The 27,898-nt window shown below is 40.1% G+C and overlaps 1 protein-coding gene across 1 annotated transcript in view; it reads right to left on the reverse strand.

Moving 5' to 3' along the window:
• The window catches only part of GDPD4 (glycerophosphodiester phosphodiesterase domain containing 4), a gene marked incomplete at both ends in the record, with an annotated part of 68,442 nt that extends 41,446 nt beyond the window's left edge, over positions 1-26,996 (reverse strand). Inside the window, 7 exons of the mRNA XM_081062721.1 lie at positions 2,550-2,632; positions 3,029-3,174; positions 4,915-5,008; positions 5,080-5,178; positions 12,371-12,464; positions 23,455-23,558; positions 26,811-26,996. Of these exons, the coding sequence (XP_080918847.1) occupies positions 2,550-2,632; positions 3,029-3,174; positions 4,915-5,008; positions 5,080-5,178; positions 12,371-12,464; positions 23,455-23,558; positions 26,811-26,996 (806 nt within the window). The remainder of the gene's footprint in view (positions 1-2,549; positions 2,633-3,028; positions 3,175-4,914; positions 5,009-5,079; positions 5,179-12,370; positions 12,465-23,454; positions 23,559-26,810) is intronic.
• Between the last annotated feature and the right edge of the window lie 902 nt (positions 26,997-27,898).

The raw sequence follows: 27,898 nt of genomic DNA on the forward strand, positions 1-27,898 counted from the left end.
ATACACATGTACAAGTACACACACATACACTTTATATTTTATATATTTTACTGTACTTTTTCTATTTTTAGATGGTTAGATACACAAATACTTAACACTGTGTTACAATTGCCTACAGTATTTAGTACAGTAATGCTATACAGGTTTGTAGCCTAGGAACAATAAATAGGCTGTACCATATAGTTTAGTTTATAGTAGGTTATACCATCTAGGTTTGTGTAAGTGCATTCTGTGCTGTTTGCGCAATGATGAAATCGCCTAACGATACATTTCTCAGAATGTATCCCCGTTATCAAATGATGTATGATTGTATATATATATATCTAACTTATCACATTCTACTAGCGTCAAAATTCTACAACTTCAAGTAGATTGTAGAACTGTAAAATACTTTTTAGGTCTCTTTACCATACCTCCTTCATTTATTATGATGCAGTTGTCTTAAATATATCAAAATATATTGAGACCCACATGTGACAATGTTATGATGTTTGGTTAACATCAAACATAATTTTTAAACTTTGGAGGAGGAGAATTTTCTGTTTTATTTCTTTATACATTACCCTCTCCCTTGTTCTTTCTTTATTCCTGATGTTCCAAGTTGACTTTTTCACCCATTGTATTGAGATATAATTGACATATAACATTGTATTAGTTTTAGGTACACAACATAATGATTTGATATACAAGGTTGGACAATTAAGTTTGCGAACTCATCCTAGAAAAAGTACTACACACCTCATTGCTGAATATCACTATGGTCACCTTCGAAGTGCTCCCCTTGGGAAGCTATGCACCAACACCAGTGCTTAGTCCATCCTTCAAAACAATTTTGGAACTCGTTTTCTGGAATGGCCATCAGACATGTCATATTTACCCTTAATGCCCTGAATGTCATCAAAATGTCTTCCTTTCAATATTTCCTTGATCTTCGGGTAAAGAAAGAAGTCATTTAGGGGCCAGATCAGGTGAGTAGGAAGGGTATTCCAATACAGTTATTTGTTTACTGGCTAAAAACTCCCTCAAAGACATTGCTGTGTGAGCTGGTGCATTGTCGTGATGCAAGAGCCATGAATTGTTGGTGAAAAGTTCAGGTCATCTAACTTTTTCATACAACCTTTTCAGCACTTCCAAATAGTAAACTTGGTTAAGTGATTGTCCAGTTAGTACAAATTCATAATGAATAATCCCTCTGATATCAAAACGTTAGCAACATCATTGCAGCAAGTTCGTGAACTCAATTGTCAGACCTCGTATGTATACAGTTGACTTTTTAAATCATTTCTTTTGTCTAAAGAACTCTTATTTCCATTTGACTCTTCCTTATTCCTTCCATTTCTTCATTAAGACTTTGTATTTTTTTCATTTGTTTAATGGTGTTCATAGTAGTGTGTTGGAGACATTTTATGCTAGCTACTTGAAAATTCTTAGATAATTCCAATATCTGTTTCTCTTGATGTTAATATCTATCGATTACCTTTTCTCATTCACGTTGAGATTTTTGTAGGTTTTGGTATGATGAAAACTTTGAATTGTATCTTGGCTACTTTGAGTATTATGAGATTCTGGTTCCGTTTAAGCCAATTTTAGCAGAGTCACCATGTTTAGGTTCAGAATACAGGTCCTGGCCCATGTTTGTGGGCTGTGGTTCAAATGCCAATTTGGTTTTAAAAGGCTTCAGTGCTTCTCTGGCCATTCTCATTATGTGCTACCCCAAGGTCAATCTAAAACCTGGATGGTGTTCCAGACCAACGTTCAGTTATGAAATCTTCTACTTGGTTGCTTCTGTCTGTTCCCATGCATGAGTTATACAAAGGTCTACCAAGGATTTTATAGACAAATTTAAAAAATCCCTTTCTCCAGCATTGCAGTTCCTTATAAAATTAATCACAAAATTACCATATATCCAGCAATTCCACTTCCTGGTATGTACACAAAAGAACTGAAATAGGACGTTGAAAAGATATTTGTACACTCAAGTTAATAGCAACATTATTCAAAATAGTCAAGAGGCGGAAGCAATCAACATGTCCACTGGTGGATGAATGGATAAGCAATAGGAGGCGGCTTTTCCTCCACTGAGGCCCCAATGTATTTGACTTATTCTTCTCCGGGAGGCACTCCTCACAAATGGTCTTATACCGTGGGTACTTGTAAATATGCCATGTCTCCTTCACTGGCTGGGAACATCTCTTAGGCAGACGTGTAGCTCACTCATTTGCCTCTCCACAGCACTCAGAGGAAGGCCTGGAATATGGTAGGTTCCAGGAATGTTAGGTAAACAGATTGCTAGGTAGTGCCTAGGGTTAAGCATGGTTTGCAATGGGGACAAATTTGCATTATGTGTGGGGACTGTATAGAGTGTGTATGATCTATGAGCTTGTGATCGGGAGTACACACAAGTATGATTTGTAAGGGAGAAGGGGTTCATGTGTGTGTTCTGTGTGTACACGTGGCACATAAACACAGGAGAAATTCCCTAGGGCTTGTCCTCGCTACATCTTCCACGGCTTTGGCCTCATCTCCCTACGCGGTCCCTGCTTTCCTACCTTAAGTACACATCAGACTCCAGCCCAACGACCCCATTTTCAACAGCTTTCTCGAAGGACATCATGGTATTCTCTGGCCCCAGCTGTGGAAAAACAGACATCAGGCCCCGTACCTCAGACTCTCTCCTCCCAACATCCCTTCTACGGTAGTAGGGGAGCTCAGTCAAAAAGCATGTTACAAAGCAGACTTGGGCTCCCTCAGCTCTTTTTTCAGAGAGCTGGCCTATATTCTCCTCTACCCAGTCTGATTCTGGGGCTCTGCTCAAGTGAGGCAATGTCACTGGGCACAGTAAAGACACGGGGATGGAAAGTTAGTTAACCTGGGTTCCAGTCCAATCTCTACAACTAACTCTATTCTTGTCATCTAAAGCCAACCCCTTTTCATTTCCAAGTGTTCCTCTGGTTCTGAGGTCCCCTAATCTCATCCATACACCCAATACACACTTTTACTCACCCACGTCCATCACGCTCAGACCTACCATGGGTGCACCTCTATGTCCAAAGAAGTCTGGCTTGGGTCCCAATTTATCCTTCTCCTGAACGCAGGGAGAATAAGTCCCCAGTGGCACCGAATAGAGATATAAAATAATAATAAAAAAGGGCAATCCAACAGCCACTTGTATAGCTGAAAGAGTTGGAAGGAGGGGGAGTGAGAAAAAAAGGAAAAGAGACCCGTCCCAAGCAACTAACTATCCCAAAGTAGCAGCCAGTAAATACCGAGCCCACGGGTTTCATTGATGTGTGGAATGCCTAATTTACTTTTGATTTCTGTCACACTTCCACTCACTTTCAGTGATTTGAAAGTATAGAACTATTCAAATGTAAGCATTATTATTAAGGCAGTATTACTAGGACTGCAAATTTACAATGGAATGAACTGTGCCAGCGGTGGGAAGGAAAGAAAGGTCACGTTCAGGAACACATTCTTAGCAGAAGGAGACTGAGCAGTTCTGAGAAAGCCCTGAAGCCTGTCAAGATCAGCTGGAAAAGTCCCTATACATAAGGCGGCACAGTATAGTGGAAAGGGCACTAGCTGACCAAACACTGAGTTCAAAGCCAGACATTACCTCTCTCTAATAGTGTGACTAAGCACGTGTTGCTTAACCTCTCGGGGTCTTCAGTCTGAAAATGGGGCTATTTTGCTGCTAACTTCTACCTCACAGTTGTTAATGAGTGTTGATTCATAATAGGTACTCAATAAATATCAGGTATTTGCTTCTCTCTCTCTCTCTCTCTCTCTCTCTCTCTCTCTCTCTCTCTCACACACACACACACACACACACACACACACACACACACGCACACACGTATCATGTCCACAGTACCTGTTATCACTAGCCTTTCCCCAACACTTATCATTACAGACCTGAGGATTTTACCCATTTGTACATTTCCCAGTTACCACCTATGTTTCAATCACTTTCCACTCTAGATCTCCAGCTCTAACCTCTCAACTCTGTGAGTATACTAAATTTCTTCACTCTTCTCTCATACCATGTCATCTTGCGTCTTCTCATTCTAGCTAAAATTTTAGAAATGAAAAAGAAAAGCGTTCATTATTTTTCCCTTTATGCTCTTGCCCCAAGACTTTTCCTACCATTCAGCCTCCACATACATGTACACACATGTGCACACATACAATGGCAACCCTACCCATCCAGTCATTGTCTCCATCCTCACACAAGGCAGGAGGCAAACATTTCCTTGTTTCAAAAACAGGAAAAAGAGAGATGTAGAAAGAAGATCTGACTGGTTTCTAGGTAAGGGTGCTGAGAGATTACTCCACTCACAAAACAGTTTCAGCTCTGATTCTCTTTTGTTTCCATGACATTAGGGCAAAGAATGGAGAGAAAACCAGTGGCAGAGGTAGATATTTCTGCTTCTGATCTAAGTCCCCAGGGACTTACAGGGACTTACAGGGGCCTGCTTGGAGTTATTACGATGTAACCAGAGCTATCTGGACCCAGTATAAGTTTATTCGTTGAAACCAGTAACATTTGAATACAAACTAAAAGAAGTGTGACTAACACCATCGCTCTGGTCAAATTAAATTAAAATGGCTTCTATCCTCCATCCACCCCAATCCATGTCCCGACAGTCAATGTGTAACGACATGGAGATAATTCTGATTTTCCTAGAAGGAGACTCCATCTTTAGAAGAAGGCCTGTTTGGTCAGGGAAGTGCTCTGACAGGCCACGTGGGGTTGTGATTTTGACCACAAAGAGCATGCCTGAGTAACGAGCTCAATGAATGTCAAGGAGGTATAGTGGTGGCTGCCTGCCAAGCTTGTGTTTTGCTGAGTTACAGTATGCAAGCGAAAGCCAGAGCTGAAAGGATCAGTCAAGCTCCTCCCACATGACATACCTTCATGTTCCAAATGGATCAAGTAGAAGGCCACGGGCCAGGAAAGGATAACCATCACGGTTATGCTGCTCAGGTGGATGTAGGGAGCAAAGATCTGGGAGAAAGCCAAGAGTCAGGCTGACCACATCTGAACAAACAATGCTAGACCTATGGGATGATGCTTACCTTCAGTGAGAGCCCAAATGTCAGCCACCTGTCTTTCCAGTAAATGCTCAAAATCGACATAAATAACGTGCATACCACAATCACCAGCAGAGTCAGGATCTGGGAAAACAAAAAAATCTCCTGACTTCCAGGCCCTAGGCTTGCATTAGAACTGTTCTTGGCAATGGTATGTGTGTCCCCACGTCATGGACCTCATTTTCTCATCATTTTAATGTGACCATCCTGCGAATCCCGATATTGGATGAATCCAATCATTTACCTTCTTTGCTCCCAAGTGTTCGTTGTGTAGCATGGCTGGAAAATAATTAAAAAGCAATGTGGTCTGCCGCCTTTACACTAGTTATCTTCTCCACCCTCAGCCGGGCCCCCCCACATTGCTTGGTGTCTCTCACTCAGTTTCAACCAGGGCCATTACAGATATTCACTGCTTGTTGTTTTTAACTCAATACAATCATAAGTAATTATTTTGTAATTGTCTTTGCAATGTATGTTTTCCCCAAGAGACTGTAAGCTTCATGAGATCAAGGACAATATTTATGATTATGTCCTCTCTGCCTTGCAGAATGTCTGACACATAGTAAACATTCAATACACAGTTGTTGAACAGATGAAAACTATCTGCCTGCCAGAACACTATATACTTCATAGAGAAAGAACGTTGAGACCAAGCAGACATAAGTTTCACTTCTTCCACTTGAAATATATAGTCATTCTACATCTGTGCTGCATTCTAGACGGTGCTCAGTTCCTTCCTTTCTATAATCTCTATATCTATTAAAATAATTGAATCCATAATAAAGCCTTCTCACAAAATAACTCCAAACCTTGCTGGTATGAGAGGTAACTTGACCAAACAATTAAAGGAAGAAACATTTCCAATCTATAACAAACTCTTCCAGAGAATAGAGAGATAACATTTAGTCACCTCTCTCGTGAAGCCAACAAAACATAGACGTGTAAACTCAACAAAGACATTAGCAGAAAAGAACAAGTCCAGTCATGTGCCATAATAACATTTCCGGCAACAGTCAGCTGCATATATGATGGTGGTCCCATAAACGATGAGGGAACTGAGAACTTTCTATCGCCTGGTGACATCGTAGCCATAATTAATGCCATAGAGCAATGCATCAGTCATGAGTTTGCGGTGATGCCGGTAAACAAACTTACTGCATTGCTAATCGTATACAAGTACAGTGCCTTTTCTATGTTTAGATATGTTTAGATACACAAAAACTAATTATTGTGTCACAACTGCCTATGGTATTCAGCACAGTAACATGTTGTACAGGTTTGGAGCCTACAGGAGTGATATGCTGTAGCACAGAGCCTAGGTGTGCAATAGACTACACCATTTAGGGATGAGTAAGTGCACTCCATGATGTCTGCACAAAGACAAAATAACTTCAGGTTGCACTTCTCAGGACATATCCCTGTTGTTAAGTGGCGCGCGACATCCCCGTTGTTAAGTGGCGCGCGACTATATAGGCCAACCTCTCCTGTGTACATACATGCAAACATCTGAAATAGCCTATTAGCAAACTAAATGCATCACAACACAAAGATTTAATTATCAAATCAGACTCACATGAATCTCATGTGATTCTGTGATCTTACTCAACCTTAACTAATGATTGAAAAAGTGCAGGCAATTATAAGGTACAAAAAAAACATTTTCCCTTGGAGAAATCTGATCCTGTCAAATGCCGCTACTCATAAAAAGTTCTTTCCTCCCCTGTATTAGGATACGTTCTGTCTGATCTTGGACTTAAAATGTGAGGTGTGCTCTGAGCAAATATGTGGAAACACTGCTTCAAAGATGGAATCTTTGTCGTTATGGAGCATTTGTATCATGTATCCCATTAATTATACAACTCCAGCCCCCCATGTCTCCCGCCCTACAAAGCTATAATTTCCAGGTTTCTTTTCAATAAGCAACCCAGATATTCCAGGTTATACCCTGCTAGAAATTTTCATAGATAAGGACTTATTATATTTGGCTAATATCTTTCGTGTATTCTCCAGGAGTTTTGACTGAGATCATTCATTCCTCTCTGAGCATCCCTAGGTAGAAGGGGAATAGGTTATAGGCCTGGTGCTAACCCTTTCCTTCCAGGTTTACTCTGAGTACAATAAAACTAAAACTCCAAGCCCTACAGAATCTCCCTTGCTCATAGAAGTAGACTCTCCTCCAAAGTTTTATAAGCCTAGTACTCATGGTTTGAAGGCCCAACCAAGGTAGTCACCTTCCAAGGAAATCCAACCCTTCTCCTACTCCACCTCCATTACCTCTCATTGCCTGCACACTTTTAACTGGAATGAGATCCCAGAATGCCTCAAGAAATGAAGACTTTGTTAATTTATATTAACGAAAACCACATAGACTGGGCTGGCCCAGTGGCTCAGGCGGTTGGAGCTCCATGCTCCTAACTCCGAAGGCTGCGGGTTCGATTCCCACATGGGCCAGTGGGCTCTCAACCACAAGGTTGCCAGTTCAATTCCTCGAGTCCTGCAAGGGATGGTGGGCAGCACCCCCTGCAACTAAGATTGAACACAGCACCTTGAACTGAGCTGCCACTGAGCTTCCGGATAGCTCAGTTGGTTGGAGCGTGTCCTCTCAACCACAAGGTTACTGGTTCGACTCCTGCATGGGCTGCGCCCCCAGCAACTAGCAATGGTAACTGGACCTGGAGCTGAGCTGCACCCTCCACAACTAAGATTGAAAGGACAACAACTTAAAGCTGAACAGCACCCTCCACAACTAAGATTGAAAGAACAACTTGACTGGAAAAAAGTCCTGGAAGTACACACTGTTCCCTAATAAAGTCCTGTTCCCCTTCCCCAATAAAAAAAAAAAAATTACTGGTAAATGAATCTCAATTGAAAAAAACAACAACCACATAGACTGTGTGGGAATGGATCCTAAGAGTGCCACATGAGGAGAAAAAACACACGAGTAATTTTAGATTGCGCTAAATTTATATGCACCTACTAGAGCTTCTGAATTCAGTATACCATAATCCAGATGGTCCAGATGAATCTTAAATTGGTTCTCATTGTTTCTTTGGTTATTTGAAACCTTGGCTCAATAGTGGCTTATGCTTAATGAAATTGGGATGTCAGCAATTTATTGGTGTGATATAGAAGAACATATCCAAAGATTTAGTGAGAAATGTTTGCTGGAACGCTATCACCAACAATAAGCTAACCCGCTCCCTATCATGTTCTATAGGAGGTGTCAGAGGACATTTAAAAATACACTGGTGGGGACAGTGTTGGCATCCATGAAAAGCACATTAGTGGCTATCCTCTATTCCTGAATAAAGATGAGGGCTGCTGCCACTGAAATTGGCTTCCTGACTTCAATGGCAATGATGAGCTCCTGCTGCGGCAGAGGCCATGTAGCAGCAGAAGCAAGATAAGCATGGATTCTACATGCCTGGAATGGTTATCAGAAGGGTTTATTGCACTGGGAGTCTTTGTAGTGATTAACTGATCATGGTGTCCTGACTCAAAAACAGATGATCTCAATAACACCTATTTGTTCACTTCTAAATCGACATTCTTTCCATAGAAGATCTTATGACTTCAATTTCCATCCTTTCTAATAACTCTCAAATTTATATGTCCAGTTCCTATGTCTCATTTGAATAAGAAGAAACTTAAGGGGAATACTTGGAGAGTTTGACATGTTCCTGGCTGTGAGGAAACACAAGGGGAGGTATCAAACCCAGCCCGAAACAGTCTATAAATAAGCAAGGGGCGGGAGCTGCTCCAGCCCAAGGCAGAACGAAGTGAGGGAGGCTACGTGGGAAACGAGCTACATGTTCACAGACAGTGGGGCAAAGAGGCCTCCTTTCTGGGAACCAGATACGGATACTCTGAAAGAAGCCTTGCTGGTGTCCTTTTAAAAAGATCTAAACTAATGGACGTCAGGGGGTATAGGAAGACAAGCACTGACTCCTCCGACAGAGCTGCAGTCCAGGTTCTCAGCAGACGGGTCTCTGAAAACACACAGAGCAAAAGCCCGTGGGGAAAACAGCCAACGACTGTGCATTTACCTGGCACCGATGGCATCAACCCCAAGTGACCCTCTTGGCCTTCCTTGCAGGACTGTGTTCTTTCATCCTATCTCCTCTTCCCCTGAGCACGCCTTTGGTGGAAGAGAGGTAAAAGGAGCATTTTGCTCTCTCCTACCAGTGCAGGCTTCCAGGCCAGGGTCAGGCCCGAATGGAGTGGGGGAAGTCTGATAGAGCTGGAGTTTGGGTTACTACAATGAACGAAAATTTGTAATGACCGAAATGAGTCTTGTGACTATAAAGCATTGGGATAGTAATGGAGTTTGCCTGTGATTTTATTGGGATGGAAAGAACAGAGTCATAGAGTAAGTACGATAAAGAGCAGTGAGAAAAAATAAGTTGGAGCTCCTTTAGTAAAGCAGTGCATCTGTTAGAAATTTAATGATTTCAATTAAAACAGTGTAAACAGCTCTCTTCTTTCTCAGGGGAACAATGAAGGAAGTGTGTCCTTAACACTGTCCTTAACACTGAGTGCCAAAGCGAACATTCAGGCCGGGCCGAAGGCTTCCTATGAAGACTCAGATGTCCTACCTTATGACACCAGTGCAGGCGCGGCTCATTCCCTTCCCAGATCAACAAAAATCCAAGTACCTGAAAAAGCAAAGAAACAAAAGGAGGTTATTTTGAAATCACGGACTTGCCGCCCACAGCACTGTTCTGAAGTCAACACGACTTTCGCTACGTTCACTTCTTGCTGTCCGCGCACCTTTCAGCCTCTAGAAGTTTGCCACGCTGCTCCTCTGCTTGAGAAGCTCTTCCTCTCCAGGCCACTGACCCTTCAAAGCCCATTCATATGTCACCTCCTATTTGTATCTTTCATCAGCACCTCCAACAAGAATTAATTATCCTTTGTGGGATTTCTTCACAACCACCACACACTGATGTCCTTCCTGAGTTGCCACCAACTTCTTTTCCCTGTGATGGGGCTTATTTCTGGCTTATTACTAGACCCATTTGTGAGAGAGTACAGGTCACGGGCCAGCCCTTCCAACGGTCATGGAGAAGCTCTTTCTTGAGAAACCAGTATTGTTGTGACAATTGTTGACCATTGTTAGTAACACCAGTATTTAGTCAATAAATCTTAGTCAGATTTGAATGTAAATCTAGCCAGTCACCAAGTCAATGTGGAGAAGAAAACTGAAAACTGGAGTCCTCAGATGTTTGGGATATTACTGAGAGTTGGAATGTATACAGATGGCGCTTACCTTTCTTATCAAAATAATTTAATGTATATTATTTCATTTCATCTTTACCCAGGCCTATATAATACCATTGTCTTAAATGATATTCCCATTTTCGTTTGAAAGAAATTAAACTGAGTCTCAGAAGAGTTATATGATTTGACCAAGGTTACAAAGTAACCTAAAGAAAGAGGTGGAAATAGAAGCCAGGTCTCCCTCTTTGTTCACTACTGTTGCCATTGTATGTATTCAATCAAAGGGAGGGTAGAGGAGGAAGTTTGTTAAAATGTATGTCTTACTGGGCAGCAGAACTCATTCCCAGCTTAGAAGCGAACGCATTTCATATTTATTGTGTAAGAAAGCAGTACAATTCAGTGGCCAGAGCCTGGCCCAGAGCACATCCCTCACTGCATTGTCCCCATTATAAAGTCGTGTCGAACCGGTCTCTCTGCCTAGTCACCCTCCATGCCACAACTTCCAGGATGACTTTCCTAAAACATTAACCTGATTTCTACTAAATGTCTTAACCTTACTTTCCAGGCCTTCCAAAAGCTGTCACACGCCTATCTTTTTAGCCATGTTCCCTATTATTCTTCATTATGCCCCACATGCTAACAGAACTGACCTTTCCCTATTATATTTTCATACCTCATATTTTTCTATTTGCCAACTTTGTCATGATGTTCCCTCCGCCTGGAATGTTCTTCCCCATCCCCATATACACAAGTCCAAATTCAATATCCCTTTACGATCCCACTCCAGTGCCACCTCCTCCAAGAAGCCTTACTTAGTCCTGTTGGCAGAAGTCACCTCTTTGTTCTCAGAACCCAGGCAGAACTTTATTTAGGACTCGCTGTAACAATGATAATGGTCTGTTGTGTTAGTTACTTTTGTCTATGCCATAGACAGTTGTCGTACTAGATTTTAAGCGACTATTATAACTCATTGATTTAAGAGACTGCAAATTTACATTTTATACCTATCACTTTGAAGTGCCCTGCATGAAAACATAAATTGCTTATGTTTTGTTGATCTCTGTATACTCAGTATTTATCACACTTGATGATTAATAAATTTTGTTGAAAAAAATTAATGCAAATGGCAACTGATTTGGGGGTTGGGTTCTTCTGTATCAGACAGGCAATCAGTGGAGACAAGGAATCATGAAATAAGAGACTAACATATATGCCCTATGTATAAGTGGTCACTGAAAAACTCCAACTACCTAAAAGTTATTCTCCCATAAGCTCTTCCCTTCCACGGACTTTTTTGTCTTGTCTGGCCTGAATTTATCCCCCTACCTGTAACAACAGAGGGAGGGTCATTGCTGCCAGAAGACTTTTGCTAAAATGTAATTTGCACCTGGACTAGCAGACTAGCATTTCCACATTGTAACAGGTTTAAAAAAACTACCGTGTTTCCCCGAAAATGGCCAGACAATCAGCTCTAATGCACCTTTTGAAGCAAAAATTAATATAAGACGTTATGCTATGCTATGCTATACTATGTTATTAGACCCGGTCTTACAGTAAAATAAGACAGATTCTTATATTAATTTTTGCTCCAAAAGACGCATTAGAGCTGATTGTCCACCTAGGTCTTATTTTCAGGGAAACATGGTCGTTAATTTGTAAGGCCCACAAAGATTGATTCTCAGGAGATGGGCTATGAAATGCGTAAGGGTAGTCCAATGTGTCAGGGTACTGCTAATGCAAAACTGTGGGTGTCCAAAATAACAACGTTGAGTGAACCATAAAATAGGCTACAAAACAGGGAACAAAAGAATGATGTTCTGCCACTCTTTCAAAGGGTCAAAGTGATGAAATGCATCCTCTAATAGCACAAGTCTTTTTTTCTCCATTTATCCCTCATGCCTAAAATTCAAGCAGCTAATATAAACCCCAACTCTGCTAACAGAAGAGTGATCTTTGAGTCTGTGGGCCCCCAGCACCAACTGACCACCATACCATAGACAGTAGCGTCGTGAAGCCACTCTGGAAGGGAGTAGGAGAAATGGGAAACATTACTCACCAACAGCAATGAAGAGTAGGCAGCCAGAATCCCAAATAAACTCAGCAAAAGAAGGGACCAGAAGAACCAGAATCCTGTGCCTAGAAAAATAACCCTGCAAGACAGTTGTTGCAATCCTTAAAATATAGCAGGAAATAGTAGCATCTGTGTCAAAGATGAGAGACAAGATTGAAGTAGATGAGGCATAAGAAATCAGAGGGAGAAGAAAAGCAATTTGGGAACATATCTGTGAAGAGTTTTGGGGATAGTCAGTTAGGAGTTTTAACTTCGTGCTACAGGCAATTGGGTACTTTAATTGGGGTTCTCTATAAGTGATATGATATTTTAATGTTATTTAGAATACATACTAGAAAAATTATGTACGCTTTAAAAAATCAGTATAATAGTACAGAAATTTTGAAATGCCAACAGAGAACAAGTCACCCATAAGTTCACTGCCTTAATAAAAGGAATATTTTCCATTTTGGGAAGTTTCTTGTCAATGTGCATGTATATTTTGTTACATAATTGCAGTTATTGGCACCATACTAATTGCTCTGTTCTGCATAAGAGATTTGGGCCCTTAAACACTCCCGATGAGTTCTTTTCCTCAAGCATTTTATGAGAGAAAATTGCGAATGATTTGCTGTACTTGATCTAGGTATCACAGGTCAGATAACTTAGAGTCTTCATTTCAAAATAACAGAAATTACCTCCTCTGTATATAAAACCTGGAGAAATTATGTTTTAACAATATATAGATGAGTGAACATATAACTACATTAAAAATAAAAAAGAAAATTCTCTTTAGTCAGGGGCTATTAGACACACCAAGAAGAAAGAAACAGGTAAACAGCCATCCTAGTGACAGCTATCCCAGATGAAGACACTGGCAAGAGTATTCTGTAGGAGATGACATCATAACCTGGAATCAGAAAACAAGTAAGGAATGTCAACAAATGAACATAATGAAGCCAAATTAATAGGATAACTTGCACCCAAAAAATGTAATTCATAAAACCACAAAATATATATTTATGATCTTCAGAACTTTCACTCAATATGACAGAGTAGGTAATCAAAGTGCTTACTTCCTCCCACCGCATCAAAATTAAAACTATAGAACAACCACCTTGAGAACCATCTGAAGACTAGCTGAACAGAACTCCTATAACTAAGGATAAAAAGAAGTCATGTCAACACTGGTAGGAGGGGTAGTCCCACACCCACATGTGGAGGTTAAGAATCAGAAAGAATATCTCTGTTATGGAGGTCCCCCCTGAGGAGCGAGGGGGTCCCAGCCACACACTGGGCTCCCAGCCAGGATCACCAGGGGCCAGGAAGAGAAGTCCTCACAACAACTGGCTGTGAAAATCAGCAAGATTGCATCCAGTGAGACGGAGGGCTGCTGTACACCCACATGTCCTCTTAAAGGGCCCGAGCACAGATTCACTCACTCATAAACTCAACCTAACCTCCAGAGAAGAGATAGCAGCTCGAAAATTGCCAAGACATATGGGGAGAAACTGAATTTCCTGGTTTCAGGCTGAGGGCAAGAAGGGCAGCTCTCTGTGACTAAAATGCCTACAGGTACTATTGTTCCTTTGCTAGGCCATCCTCCTACAAGTCAGGAGGTGAAGGCAGACAACAAATCTGAGTCTCCATTAACCTGGCTAACAAGACTCTGACCCAACCATGGTGATTCTCTGAGACCCAACCCCACCCAATTCACAGGCACAGCTAAACCTCAGTCAGAGGCTAATCCACATAAGCAGGTGGCCAGTTCCATGCTGCAGACATTCCTAAAATCTCTCAAAAGTTCTCAAACCCCAAAAAAGCAGTGGCTGGCCTCAGTGTGCCCTGTACCTCTTGCTAAGCAGCCTCAAGCCCAGCACTAGTGGACTCTGGCCTCGGTTCACAGCTTAACCACTCCCAGGTGCCTCCAAATACAGAACAAGCAGCTAGCAACTGGAGATCATTCAGTAGCTCCTAAAACATGGCCCCAGAGCAGACAGGGCCCAGGCAGCAGCTAACTCCAGGCCTTCACTGGAGACCCTACCCAAAGGCCCAGAAACAACACACCTGGTGGCTGGCTTCAGACCATACCAGAGCACTACACTATTAGTGCCACAAATGACACACCCAAAGGGAAGACTAGGCAGACACTAGAGCCCCACTCTAAGGGGTCAGCCCCCACACTACAGCTCATCTGCTGTAGTCACGGCCGGTCAACCTAAGGATCAGTACCACCCACTAATGTGTCAACAGCAATCAATGATCAACTACAACAGGAGGGCACACACAATCCACACGAAGAACAAACCTGGAGCACCTGGCTCAGGGAACCAGGGAGACTGCGCCACTGGGCCCATAGGACACTTTCTACGTTTAAGGCCACCCAGCCAAGATAGGAGAAAAAGCAAATCTACCAAATATGTAGAAACAAACACAGGGAGGCAGCCAAAATAAAGAGATAAAGAAGCATGTCCCAAATGGAAAAACAGGACAAAACTCAGAAATAGAACTAAACAAAACAGAGCTAAATAATCTACCAGATACCGAGTTCAAAACACTGCTTATAAGGATGCTCACTGAACTTACGGGGAAGAATAGATGATCTCAGTGAGAACTTCACAAAGAGATAGGCAACATAAAAAAGGAGATGGAAAACATAAAAAGAATCAGTCAGAAATGAAGAATGTAATAACTGAAATGAAGACCACATTATGAGATGAAATGAACAGCAGATTAGATGAAGGAGAGAATCAAATCAGTGATTTGGAGGACAAGTTCGTGGAAAATACCCAATCAGAACAGCAAAAAAAAAAAAATAGTTTAAGGGACCTCTGGGGATAACATCAAGCATAACAAAATTCACTTCATAGGGATACCAGAAGGAAAAGAGAAAGAAGGGATTGAAAACTTATTTGAAGAAATAATGATGGAAAACTTCCCTAACATGGCAAAGGAAACATACATACAAGTCCAAGAAGTGCAGAGTCCTAAACAAAATTAACCCAAAGGGCCCTACAACAAGACATATCATAATTAAAATGCCAACGGTTAAAGACAGAGAATCGTAAAAGTGGAAAGAAAAAAAGCTGTTAGTTATGTACAAGGGAGTTCCCATAACACTGTCAGCTGATTTCTCAACAGAAACTTGCAGACCAGAAGAGATTAGCATGAAATATTCAAAGTGATGAAAAGCGAGGACATATAATCAAGATTACATTACCCAGCAAAGCTATCGTTTAGAATTAAAGGACAGATAAAGTGCTTCCCAGACAAGAAAAAGCTGAAGGAGTTCATCACCATCAAACCAGTATTACAAAAAAAGTTAAAGGAACTTCTTTAAGAAAGAGAAGAAAAAAATAAAATATATGAATAAGAAAATATTGCAAAGAAAAAAATTTCTCATTGACAAAGGCAAACACATAATAAAAGCAGTAGATCAACCAACACTGAAGCTGGTATAAAAGTTAAAAGGCAAAAGTGGGAAGATCGTGTGTAATTACAATAAATTTAGGTATACACATGAACACACATACATACAAAAGAAGTAAAAAATAATGACAAAAAAATAAACATGGAGGGGGTGTGAGTAAAAATGGTAGTGATTTTTTAATGTGTTTGAACTTAAGTGACCATCAACTTAAAATAGGCTGCTGTAAACACAGCTTGGTATATATGAAGCACATGGTAGCCATAAACCAAAAATCTACAAGAGCTACATAAGAAATAAAGATAAAGAAATCCAAATACAACACTACAGAAAGCCATCAACATACAAGAGAAGAGAGCAAGAGAATAAGAAAAAAACAGAGGACTACAAAAACAGTAAAATAGCAATAAATACATACTTATCAATAATTACATTACATGTAAATGGAGTAAAGGCTCCAACCAAAAAAAACAAATGGATAAAGAATATGGGATCATACAATGGAGTATTACTCGGCCACAAAAAAGAATGAAATCTTACCACTTAAAAAACATGGATGGTCCTAGTGAAATAAGGCAGACAGAGAATGACAAATACTGTATGATTTCACTTGTATGTGAAATATAAAGAACAAAATAAATGAACAGACAAAACAGAAGGAGACTCATAGATACAGAGAACAAACTGATGGTTGCCAGATGGAAAGGGGGTTGAGGGACTGGGTGAAAAAAGTGAAGGGAATAAGAAGTACAAATTGGCAGTTACAAAATAGTCACGGGGATGGAAAGTACAGTATGGGAAATACAGTCAATAGTAACTATATAGTGTCAGATGGGTGCAAGATATTCGTAAATTATGTAAATGTCTAACCACTATGCTGTACACCTGAAAATAATATACTATTGAATGTAAACTAAACTGTAATTTAAAAAAATTTTTAAAGATCTTTACAAATATAAAGGAAGGACTCACACATAACAGGAATTGGATGTTTTTAACACAAGCACAGTGATTATCAAAACCATCAGAGATCTTGAAAATAGCACAGAAATTGGGCTAAATAGCAGTCTAGATACAGCCAAAATAATTCATCAAACAGCCTAAACAGGTAGTGATGATTTTGCTTTCCAAGGAAGGAAAGAAAATTAATGTTTGCCATTTATTGGTGCTTTTGTCTTTTCTAATAATTTCCGGCCACATTAGATTTTTTTCACTCCCTTTCAACCTAAAAGGTCTTCTTTTTTGTATTCAATCACATGAAATTTTACTATAAGTTTAATTCAGCTCAAAATTCACTAAACACAAGTGAAGTTCTCAAAGGAAGTTTTTTTTTTCTCTCTCTCTTTTTCTCTCTCCTTTTTCTACTTCTTCCTGGTTCATTCACCTGCCCTCATTCTTGTTGGTGGTGATGGTGTAACAAAAAGAAATGAGAAGAATGAAAACGAATGTGCTTAAGTAAATGCCCATACCAAATGCAGTGGGAATTGAAAAAGGGTCTTTCACAGCTATCCCTTCTTTAAACTGGGAACATACAGCTGCTGATGACTATATAATAGGTCATTCTACATGGATTGTCCAACTTAAGCTTCTTCTGAGTTAGTATTTTCAAGTAGTTTTCCCTCTGTTCTGGGCCAATATTTTACATCCTTAGGAGCATAATCACGCCCCCATTTTAAATGCAGGCCTTCTCATTCAACTGAGAGAGCCTCTGTGGGGGCAACGGCCTCATCTAAATTCACATTCTTTGTACTCATGTTTAAAGAAATCTTCCGGGACCCCTTCCCTGCTTCCCATAGCTGCAAGTACAGGTCTCTTGCATATCCTCCCAATATATACCCTACATATCATGATGCTTTATATTAGCACCACCAATTGTCAGCTGACAGTAACGCTGAAAAAAAAAAAAAAGAAAAAGAAAAAACATTTGTGGTGAGGCATTGGGAACTTTCAAATAGCAAGGAATGAGAAGGCAAGTCTAACCGCAGAACACACTTCGGGGATGGGGGGAAAGGAGAAGTGACAGTTACCCCATCAAAAGTTCTGCTTTACCTCTCCTTATCTAAGGGGAACAACTAGAAAAGTTGGACAATATTTAACATTTAAATGAAGGAATCAGAAAGCCAACTGGCAGTGAGGAGCAATGGATCCAAGATCCAAATAATAAAAGAAATCTAGAGACATAACTTGGCATTTGGGATAATTTTTCTCTAGAAGTGGCTAAGATACAGGAAGGAGGGGTTTCTGTATCTTGCAGCAGTAGCAGGACAAAGAGAGGAAAAGAATAATCTGATAAACACTATAAAGTTGATTTGGGAGCTTCCAGGGGTACATCCTAGGAGTAAGCACAAACTAGAAACAGACTCTTTTGGGGAACCGAATCCTAGCTTTGAACCATCAAAACAGGTGAAAATGGATTAAGGTGACTAGGATTTGCTAATACCCCTAGTTACCTGCCAGAGTAACTCTCTGAGAGGACCTAACATAATTTAAGGTCTCAAATTACCCATACAACATTTTATATACAATGTCTGGTGCTTAAGCAAAAACAATGAGGCACGCTAGGAGAGGAGCCGACATTAATGAACGCCAAAAGAAACAAAGGACAACATAAAAAGATTGTCAGCAAATCTAGAGAACAGAGGTATCAGACACTGAATTCTAAATAACTATCCTTAAAATGTTTGGACTGGGATAAAATTAGAATTTCAGTAGATAACTATTAAAGAGAGAATCAATCAAGAATTTTACAATGTAAAATATAACAATAAATATTAAGAATTCGGTGAATGGATTTAATAGCAGGTAAGACAAAGCCTAGAAGAATTTGTTAAACAAAAGGTGAAAACAAAATCAAGACTGAAACAGAGACACATGGAAAATATATACGAAAAATACAGAAGAAAGGCTAAGTCAGGGGGTAAAGAAAGAAGGTCTAATATACATAAAATCGAAGTCTCAAAAATAGAGGCAATAGAAAATAAGGTAAAAGCAATATTTGAAAGATAATGGCTGAGAACTTTTCCAAAATGATTAAAATACTGTATTAGTCTGGGATCACTCAGAATTGGATTTATTGTAGAGATTAGACCTTACAATATTATAGAAGTTGCTAAAGAAGGTTATGTAAGGCTGTTATATCTGTTCTGATATTTGGCCTAAAGTTGCCAGAAATCAGACAGGCCAGTAGTTGGGGAAGAAAACTGAACACAACATTTGAGAGAACTGCAACCCAGGAGGAGGAACTAGACCCACAGGGACAAACTGAAACACATGTGGACAGACTGGAACCCACGAGGACACACAGAAAGCATGGAACCTGATCCGATCTATCACCGTGTGGAGTTTAGCTAAGCCACTCCATGGTATTGCTGCCTCGCATCCATGTTGTTTGGCTGAGCAGCCTCCAGGGACCTGAAAGTGACACTAGCCCCCTCAGGGGAGCGAATACCTTACACAGCCACCCACGGAATCACAAGCAAATACAAGTTCCTGGAATGACTTGAGATCAAACAGTCTCCCCTGCTTCCCAGCACCCATGCTTTCTGTACCCTAAATAAGGCCCCCGTGAGGCTTAACAAAACCCCACTCTTCCAGTTGGAATTGACCAGTGGTGCCTTAGCCCAGGAACCCCAAAGCACTACACCCACGGACCATAACACATGCACGTGCCCCAGATCCTGCTTCTTTCTCTCTTCGCAATCTACCTTCACCTCCCAGTGTGGACCCTCAAGGCGTGCCGTGTACTTCCTCCAGGACCTATGACTAATAACCTTCTCTATTTCAATTTCTCTTGTGGTCTGCTATTGAATCTCCACTTACCATTATTATCGCCTAGAATCACCATCCAGCACCCTGTGCTCCACTTAACAAAGTCGTAACACAGTGCCTCCACTCTTAATGATTAAGGTAACCTGCAAGGAAAACCTGGTGCCTTTCATCATGGAGCTGCATGTTTTTCTGGCCCAAGACATGAAGAAGCTGAAGAATGTCTGGCAGGAGAACGTGGGCCCAGGTGCTGCCCACGCCAACTAAGTGAACTACTAGATATTGACAGTGCCTGAAGGCTGCTATAATGTCTGGGCCCACAACTAATCTTCAGAGTGCAAAAAATTAGTTTCTGATTCACATCCCACTTCCAAATGTTATGCAGATTTCTCCTGTGACTATTCCTAACCCAATCCTCAATATAATATAACCTTAATATGATATAACCAATCTTCAATGTAACCTCAATAGAATAAAGGCCATATCTGACAAGCCCACAGCTAACGTCTTACTCAACAGTGAAAGGTTGAAAGCTTTTCCTCTAAGATGAGGAAGGAGACCCACTCTCACCACTCCTATTCAAGATAGTACTGGAAATCTTAGCCAGAGCACTTAGGCAAGAAAAAGAAATAAAAGGCATCAGAATTGGAAACGAAGAAGTAAAACTGTCTCTATTTGTAGGTTACATCATTTTATATATAGAAAATCCTAGTGACTTCACAAAAAAACTGTAGATCTAATTAATGAATTCAGTAAAATTACAGGATACAAAAATCAATATACAACAATCAGTAGCATTTTAATACTCATGGGGAGTGAAATACAGTATGGGGAATATAGTCAAAAATGTAAAAACTATGCATGGTGTCAGATGGGTACTAGAATTATCAGGGAATCACTTCATAAATTATATGAATCACTAACACTCCACTGTACACCTGAAACTAATATAAAATAATATTGAATGTCAACTATTATATACTGGGGATGCCAAAAAACATACACAAGTGGATACTTTGGTTAACGTTGCTCAAGCAGTAGTTAGCCATAATCAGAAGTGTCTGGGGGGTGGCCAGTTAGCTCAGTTGGTTAGAGCACAGTGCTCTTAACAACAAGGTTGCCGGTTCGATCCCCACATGGGCCACTGTGAGCTGCGCCCTCCACAACTAGACAAACATACTTAAATAAATAAAATTTTTTTTAAAGTGTCTCGACACTGATTGTAACCACTTTGAGCACCTCTTGTAATTGCAGAAGTTAAACGTGACTTGTATTCATCTTTTGTTATCAGTACATTTGAGTATTACAATTTTAATACAAGTTTCCTTTCTTAAAAATGTGTATACATTTTTTTGGCACACTCTGTATAACGAACTCATACAACTCAATGGGGAAATAAATCCAGTTAAAATATAGGCAGAGGATCTGAATAGACATTTTTCCAAAGAAGACATCAAAATGGCCAACAGCTAGATTAAAAGGTGCTTAATATCACTAATCATCAGAGAAATGCAATCAAACCACATTTGTTAGGACAGCTAGTTAGAAACAAACAGACAAACAAAAAACAAAAAGTAACAAGTGGTGAGAATGTGGAAAAAAAGGAACCCTTGTCCACTGTTGGTGGGATTGTAAATTGGTGCGGCCACTATGGAAAACAGTATGGAGGTTCCTCAAAATATTGAAAATAGAACTGCCATATGATCCAGCAATTCCACTTCTGGGTATTTATCTAAAGGAAACAAAAATACTAACTCAAAAAGATATATGCACCCTGATATTCATTGCAGCATTATTTACAGTGGAAACATCCTAAGTGTCCCTCAGTGGATAAAAGGATAAAGAAAGTGTCCATCAGTGGATAAAAGAATAAAGAAAATGTGGTGTACCACACACACACACACCCCACTAGAATACTATTCAGCTATAAAAAAGAAGAAAACAACTGCCATTTGCAACAACATGAATGGACTTTTAGGGCATTATGGTAAGTGAAATAGGCCAGAGAGAAAAAGACAAATACTGTATGATCTCACTTCCATAGAGAATCTAAGAAAAACAAACTCATAAAAATAAAAAAAAACAGACGGTGGTTGCAAGAGATAGAGGCTGGGTGATGTGCAAAATGGGTAAAGGTGGGGAAAATAAGTACACACTTCCAGTTATAAAGTAGGTAAGTCATGGGGATGTAAGCAGAGCATGCTGACATCAGTTATTAACATTATATTATGTATTTAAAAATTGCTAGAAGAGTAGATCTTAAAAGTTCTCATCACAAGAAAGAAATTGTAACCACGTGAGATGATAGATGTTAACTATCATCACTGTGGTAAACCAACATTTACTGTGGTTATCATTTCACAATATATATCAATATCAAATCATTATGCTGTACATCTGAAATTAACATAATGTTATCTGTCAATTATATCTAAATGAATAGTTTTCTTATAACTGGGTGGGGGCGGGTATTTATAAATATGAAGAAATGAAACATTTTTGTATTTCAAGTACCAAAGAATAATTTAGAGCTGATCCACAAATAATGATTACATTTTAACTGACGAGAAAACATACTAGAGCTCTAACAAGGAAAATGGGCAAAGGAAGAAAATTAAAATGAAAGTAAATCAGTTAAACAAATTAGTTTTGAAACTTAATCAATGATGTAATTAAAAACTTAACAAATGCCATCTTGAAAATTAATTAAAATTATTCAAAATTAGAATAGATAATGCTGTCAATGACAGCTTAAAACTCTCATATACCTTTGCTGTGAATGGAAATTGCTATAACCTTTTGAGAAAGTACTTTGGCAATAGACATAATGAGTTTTATGAAGTTTTATTCTTCCTAACTCAGTAACACCACTTGTGGGAATCTATTCTAAGAACATTAGTCAGAACAGAAGCATTTCTCTGTACTCTTATTTTACAAAAACAAGAAAATTAGGAACACTTATAAGGCCTAACAGTAAAAAGTGGCTGAGCAAGTGTACTATAGCATCTTCATGCCATGAAATATTTTGAAACTATTATAAATGATGTTCATTAAGACTTTTAATAATTTACCAAAATGTTTGTAATTGTTTTAGCTGAAAAGGAAAAGCAAAATGACATATATGGTATGAACACAATAATATAAAAATAAGCAGAGAAAAAAAGTCTGGGAAAGATGCCAACAAGTGACTGTGACTATGGAATAAGACTGACAGAATTTTATATTTTCTAATTTTTTTCAATTTTTACATTTAAAACAACCAATTTTTCTTCTGTAAAGAGAAAAATAAACTGTATTCCATAAAAAAAAAAATGCCTCATACTCAAACATCCCGTTCTTCCCAAAATGCAAATGGGTCAGATTTAAAACAAACAGGCCAGTGAAACTGGAAGCGCTGGGAGCAGTGCAGGAATAGGATTCTGGCCTTGGACAAGTGCTGAGGAGGGACACCCATTTTTTGACCCAGAGTCATAGAAAGCCTCTAAAGGACAGAAGAAGGAGGCAGGGGATGGAGGTGAGGCAGAGACATCGGGGTTTATGGGTAAGACCATGAAGACAAGACTAGCACAGGCATCAGCAACCAAGATAAAAAGAATGAGGAACAAGGTATCAAGGAGTCACCTAAATAGAATGATTGGCACATTGGAAGAACAGAAGAAACTTTTCACAGACTTGGACTAAGTGTGAGAGTGAGCAAAGGTGGAAGTATAATAGGTGAGGGTGTCTAGCATCATTTCCCCATCCGAGAGTTGGGTCTCTCAATCACCAGCTGTCAAAAGCCCAATTTTGTCCTCCTTCCCTCTTATGCCACCAGATCTTTTCAACCTGAGGTAGGATCTAGGTGGCTCTCAGACCAAAAATCCCTTTCACAAATGAAAATATAAAAAGTGGAACTTACCAGTCAAAGCTAAAGTATTCATTTGCGGTTTCTATCCACACGAACAGCAAAATCACAGACAAGCAAGATGAAATAACCAGAAATGGGTAAAATAATTGCTCTCTCTGGGAAGAGAAAGAAAAAAGTCTAATTGAGCTCCACGTATCCATGTTACCTCAGTAATATCTGTACATTCTTGCCAGAGGTCTCATAGTTACAGCACCATGCATTACCCTCCTCAGGCTGGAGTGACCACTGCAGTCTTTTTCCCCCCCCGACAGAATTTTGTATAAGCCTATTTATAACACTGAACTGCAACTATATGTTTACATGTTTGTGTCTATTGTGACAGTTTATTCTCTGAGGAAAAGGAACTTCTGTTACACATCTCTACATTGCCAATATCTAGCATAGTTCCTTAAATGCAGCTGGCTCTCAACGATAATCTGTTGAATTCATCCACCTCTCCAGCTACCAATGTTTGTTGAATGACTCATTCATTAACTAATTCATTCATTGTTCATCAGTTCATTTAGTCATTTATCTACCAACATGTGTGGCGCGAGGGTAAATAGGTTAGGGAATAAACCTATTTTTGAGTAGCGACTTTGTGCCAATACAACGCTACGGACTACTTTCATTTCATTTACTTCTCAGTATAGCCATAGAAGTATTGTTAACCTCATTTTGCAAAAGTAATTGACTCAGGTCACACAGACAAGAAGTGGCAGGGGTACTGTGAGCCCAAAGCCAGGATGGAGGGTATCATTGCAGAAGAGGTGTTCAAACTGAGCCTCGAAGGAAACCCCCTGCACACTGAAAACTGTGTCACAAGTCAGCCGTGCCAGAGGTTGCCAACCTTTTCCCAAGAACATTAAGTTTTGGTTGCTACCTGAGTTATAATCCTAACACTCCTCTATCGCATATATCAGAAAGCCGTCTCTTAGGGATACTGCTTTGAGTCTGTTAAAAATGGATAGAATAATATCTGCCCTGCCTGAATCATGGGGTTATTGTGAAGGGTGAGAATAAAGAAATAAAGTGGAAAACATGGAAAGGGTATTCCAAAAAGATGAGCGACATTACAGGTATCGAGGCACTAAACTACCACTTCTGAGTACAGGAGGATGACGGGTTCAGGATTTGCCTCAGGTTTTGTTCTCTACATAAAACTAGGGTGGATTTTTAAAAATATGTATCAGCTGTCCTGCCACTGATCAAATTCCTCAGCAGCCTATTATACTAGACTATCATTCAAACTGCTTTCGATGGCCCGTAAAGTCTCCCATGATCAACCCTGGCCCATCCCTGACTGTCTCCATTTCTGAACTCCAGCCACACCGCGTCGCTTCTAGTACACGGCCAACTTTGTTTCTACAACAAGAGTTTTGTCCTTCTTGGTTCTTTGGCCTGGAATACTCTTGTCCCTGTATGCACATGACTGGCTCCACCTATTCATTTAGGAGACACCTCACATTACACTTGTTCAGAGGTCTTCTCTAACCACTCTCCCACCCCAGTTTCTAACACATTTTTCTGTTTATGACCGTCAAAGTCTTCACCATTATCTGAAATCATCTTTCTTCATTTATTATTACATAACTCATCCCACTAGAATGTAAGATGCAGGAGAGCCAGAGGCCTTAGTTGTATGAATCACTGTGGCACATAGTAAGTATTCAATAAATTGTTTTTGTTGAATAAACCCATCTCCTTATTTTGATTCTCAGTGTTGTCATTCATGCTCCAAATTTTTAAAGGCTCCCCACTGTTTACAGAATAAAGTTCAAATATTTTAGTTTGACATAAAAATTATTCATAATTTAATTAAAATATTCTTTTCCAACCCAACTACTTGCTATTTTTTACCTTACATGTCACTAAATTCAACATTGGAGACTCATTTTTCCCTGAACACACCACTGTGCCTCTCTGTCTCTGAATTTCTGACCACCATATACCCTCTACCCAGAATACCCTGCACCATCATTTCTGTATGTGGGAGATCACTTCCACAAGTCAGTTACTCTGGGACAGTGGTTAATATTAGCTAACATTTATTGAGTGCTAATTGTGAGCCAAGCCCTATTCTAAGCGTTTTCCACATATTACCTCGTCTATCTTCACACGAAACCCTGTTTGAATCAGTTTACTCTTCTCTATCTTTATTACCACTGCTCTCATCCAGGCCAGCAACATCTCTTCCCTTGAATGTTGCCACTGCTTTCTTATCAAAGGCATAGATGTCTCCCTACAGTAGTTTTGTCACTTCCAGTGACTCCTCCACACCAATACCCTTTCACTCCTCCTCTAATACCATTTTCTGCTATCTCCTATTCTTTACCTATATAATTTTTAACCACCTTTCCTCTTCTAAATAATTTTCAGCCTCTCCCTTGACATATGGGTACATGCGTGTGTGAGCACACATGCATAAACACACGCACACATGCGCACCTGCACACACACACACAATTATACCACTTCTCTCACTCTATTGAGATAGTGTGTGTACTTGTCCGTTCCTTCAGTAGACTTGAATTTCTTGAACGCAGGAACCATGCCTGAGGCACTTCTGTTATCAGAAGCCAAATATCTGGACAGGAAAGATTGGACAGAAGAACACTCCTGCCTAATCCAGAGAAGCCTCCCATTTCTACCCCTTTCCTTGTACTCCCATCTCAGGCAAAAAAAGAAAAAAATGTGATCCAATTGGTCAGAATCTCGGACCCTAGCTGGACCACGTTCACAAGTAATGGCCATCGTCTTCTCATTTCAGTATGCTCATCAGTCTCTTATATCACATAGCTCAGCAGAGGGTCCCAACATACCGCTTAGAGCAAGAAAGAGGCCCTCAATGAGGCTAGGCCACATGTCACCACTCAGCCTTATCAGAGTTCTTCATTAGGGAAAATCAGGCACTAGCCTGACCAATAAGAAAGGAGCACCTTACTTCCCACTTGTTTTTTTCTCATCAGGATAGCTCCTTTGGGAACCTCACAATAACGAGATAATGAATATTCAGGCATTCCTATAATCCCTAGCCACAAACATCTAATTGCACCTAAACCTCGCTTTTTCTTCAAGGTTCATTGAATGAAGAAAAGCAAGAGTGAGTGAATAAATAAATGAATGATATAAAAGAAGCAGTAAGAAGAAGGAGAAATAAAGAATAAAAGTGAAAGAAAATGAAGAAAACAGGCACATGTTTCGACAAGGTTAACTCTGGCTCTGGAATTGTGGAAGACCTTCCATGGGAGAAATAGAGCCCTAGCTGCCCCATCCTGGAGACTCTAATGAGCCCTCACAGGAGCGGGGACCTGTCCATGTTCCCCACATCCCAAAGTGTGGTCCAGCTCCTCCCCATCTCTCTGTACCCAGGAGCAGCAGCAGGGTGCACATCTGTGTTTTTTCTCCTGCTTGGTTTTCCACTGGCAGCTGTATAAGCCAGTAATGTACGTGACAAAGCACTGGTGGTTGAAGATGTCTACAATCCATGATGTACACTTTCTCTGTCTTCTCTTCTGACGCGTGGCCTGACTCCTGTTGACCTTCTTAAACATGGTACAACCTTTTACTGGAATAAAAAATAAAACAATCAGGATCCAGTAACTCCTTTAAATGTTTCCTACCCCATCATTCTTCTGACACTTACATAAAAAATAAATGGACTTTTAAAAAGTTTATAATCTAGGATAATGTACTAGATTTGGTGCAGAAGACTACAGCTTCAACCCACCCTGTCCCACTAAGTTGTTGAATATTTCTTGCAGTCATTGCACCATTGAAGGTTTAGTTTTCTCACCTCTAAAATGGGACCATATTCTCTGTCCTACCCAATAAATAGATGCTGAAAGCATCACATTAGGTCACACACACACACACACACACACACACAATGTGTCTTTTACACTCTAATATTCTCTGGAAATAACCTGAGAACTTAGAGGCATGGATGAGGTATGTGAAAAACACAATCCTTGACTAATAAGTGACACACACACAGCTGCCTGCCGCTTCCCTTTCTCTCCCCTCCCGTGTGGAATCAGTGAGGGTCAGCCTCCATTAAGAATGAGGAAATATTCAAAATAGCTATGGCTGTAATAAGACAAGTTTATCGCTTCTTTTGTCAACAAAAAAGTAGTATTTGAGGGCGGCAGGTTGGTTCAGTGGTTAGAATGCAGTGCTTATAACATCAAGGTCACTGGTTCGATTCCCACGTGGGCCAGTGAGCTGCGCCCTCCACAACTAGATTGAAAACAACAACTTGACATGGAGCTAATGGGTCCTGGAAAAACACACTGTTCCCCAATAAATTAAAAAAAAAAAGTAGTATGTGGAATGTGCTTCACAGTGCCGTGAAGAACCCAGATATCTTGCATCTTGCTATCCCACGGCAGCACAGGGTTTCCTTCTCAGGGTCCAAAAGCTGTATCCATCACTCCAAATTCCAACTAGCAGGAAG

The sequence above is a fragment of the Rhinolophus hipposideros genome (assembly GCF_964194185.1).
Source record: "Rhinolophus hipposideros genome assembly, chromosome: 10".
Lineage (NCBI taxonomy): Eukaryota > Metazoa > Chordata > Mammalia > Chiroptera > Rhinolophidae > Rhinolophus > Rhinolophus hipposideros.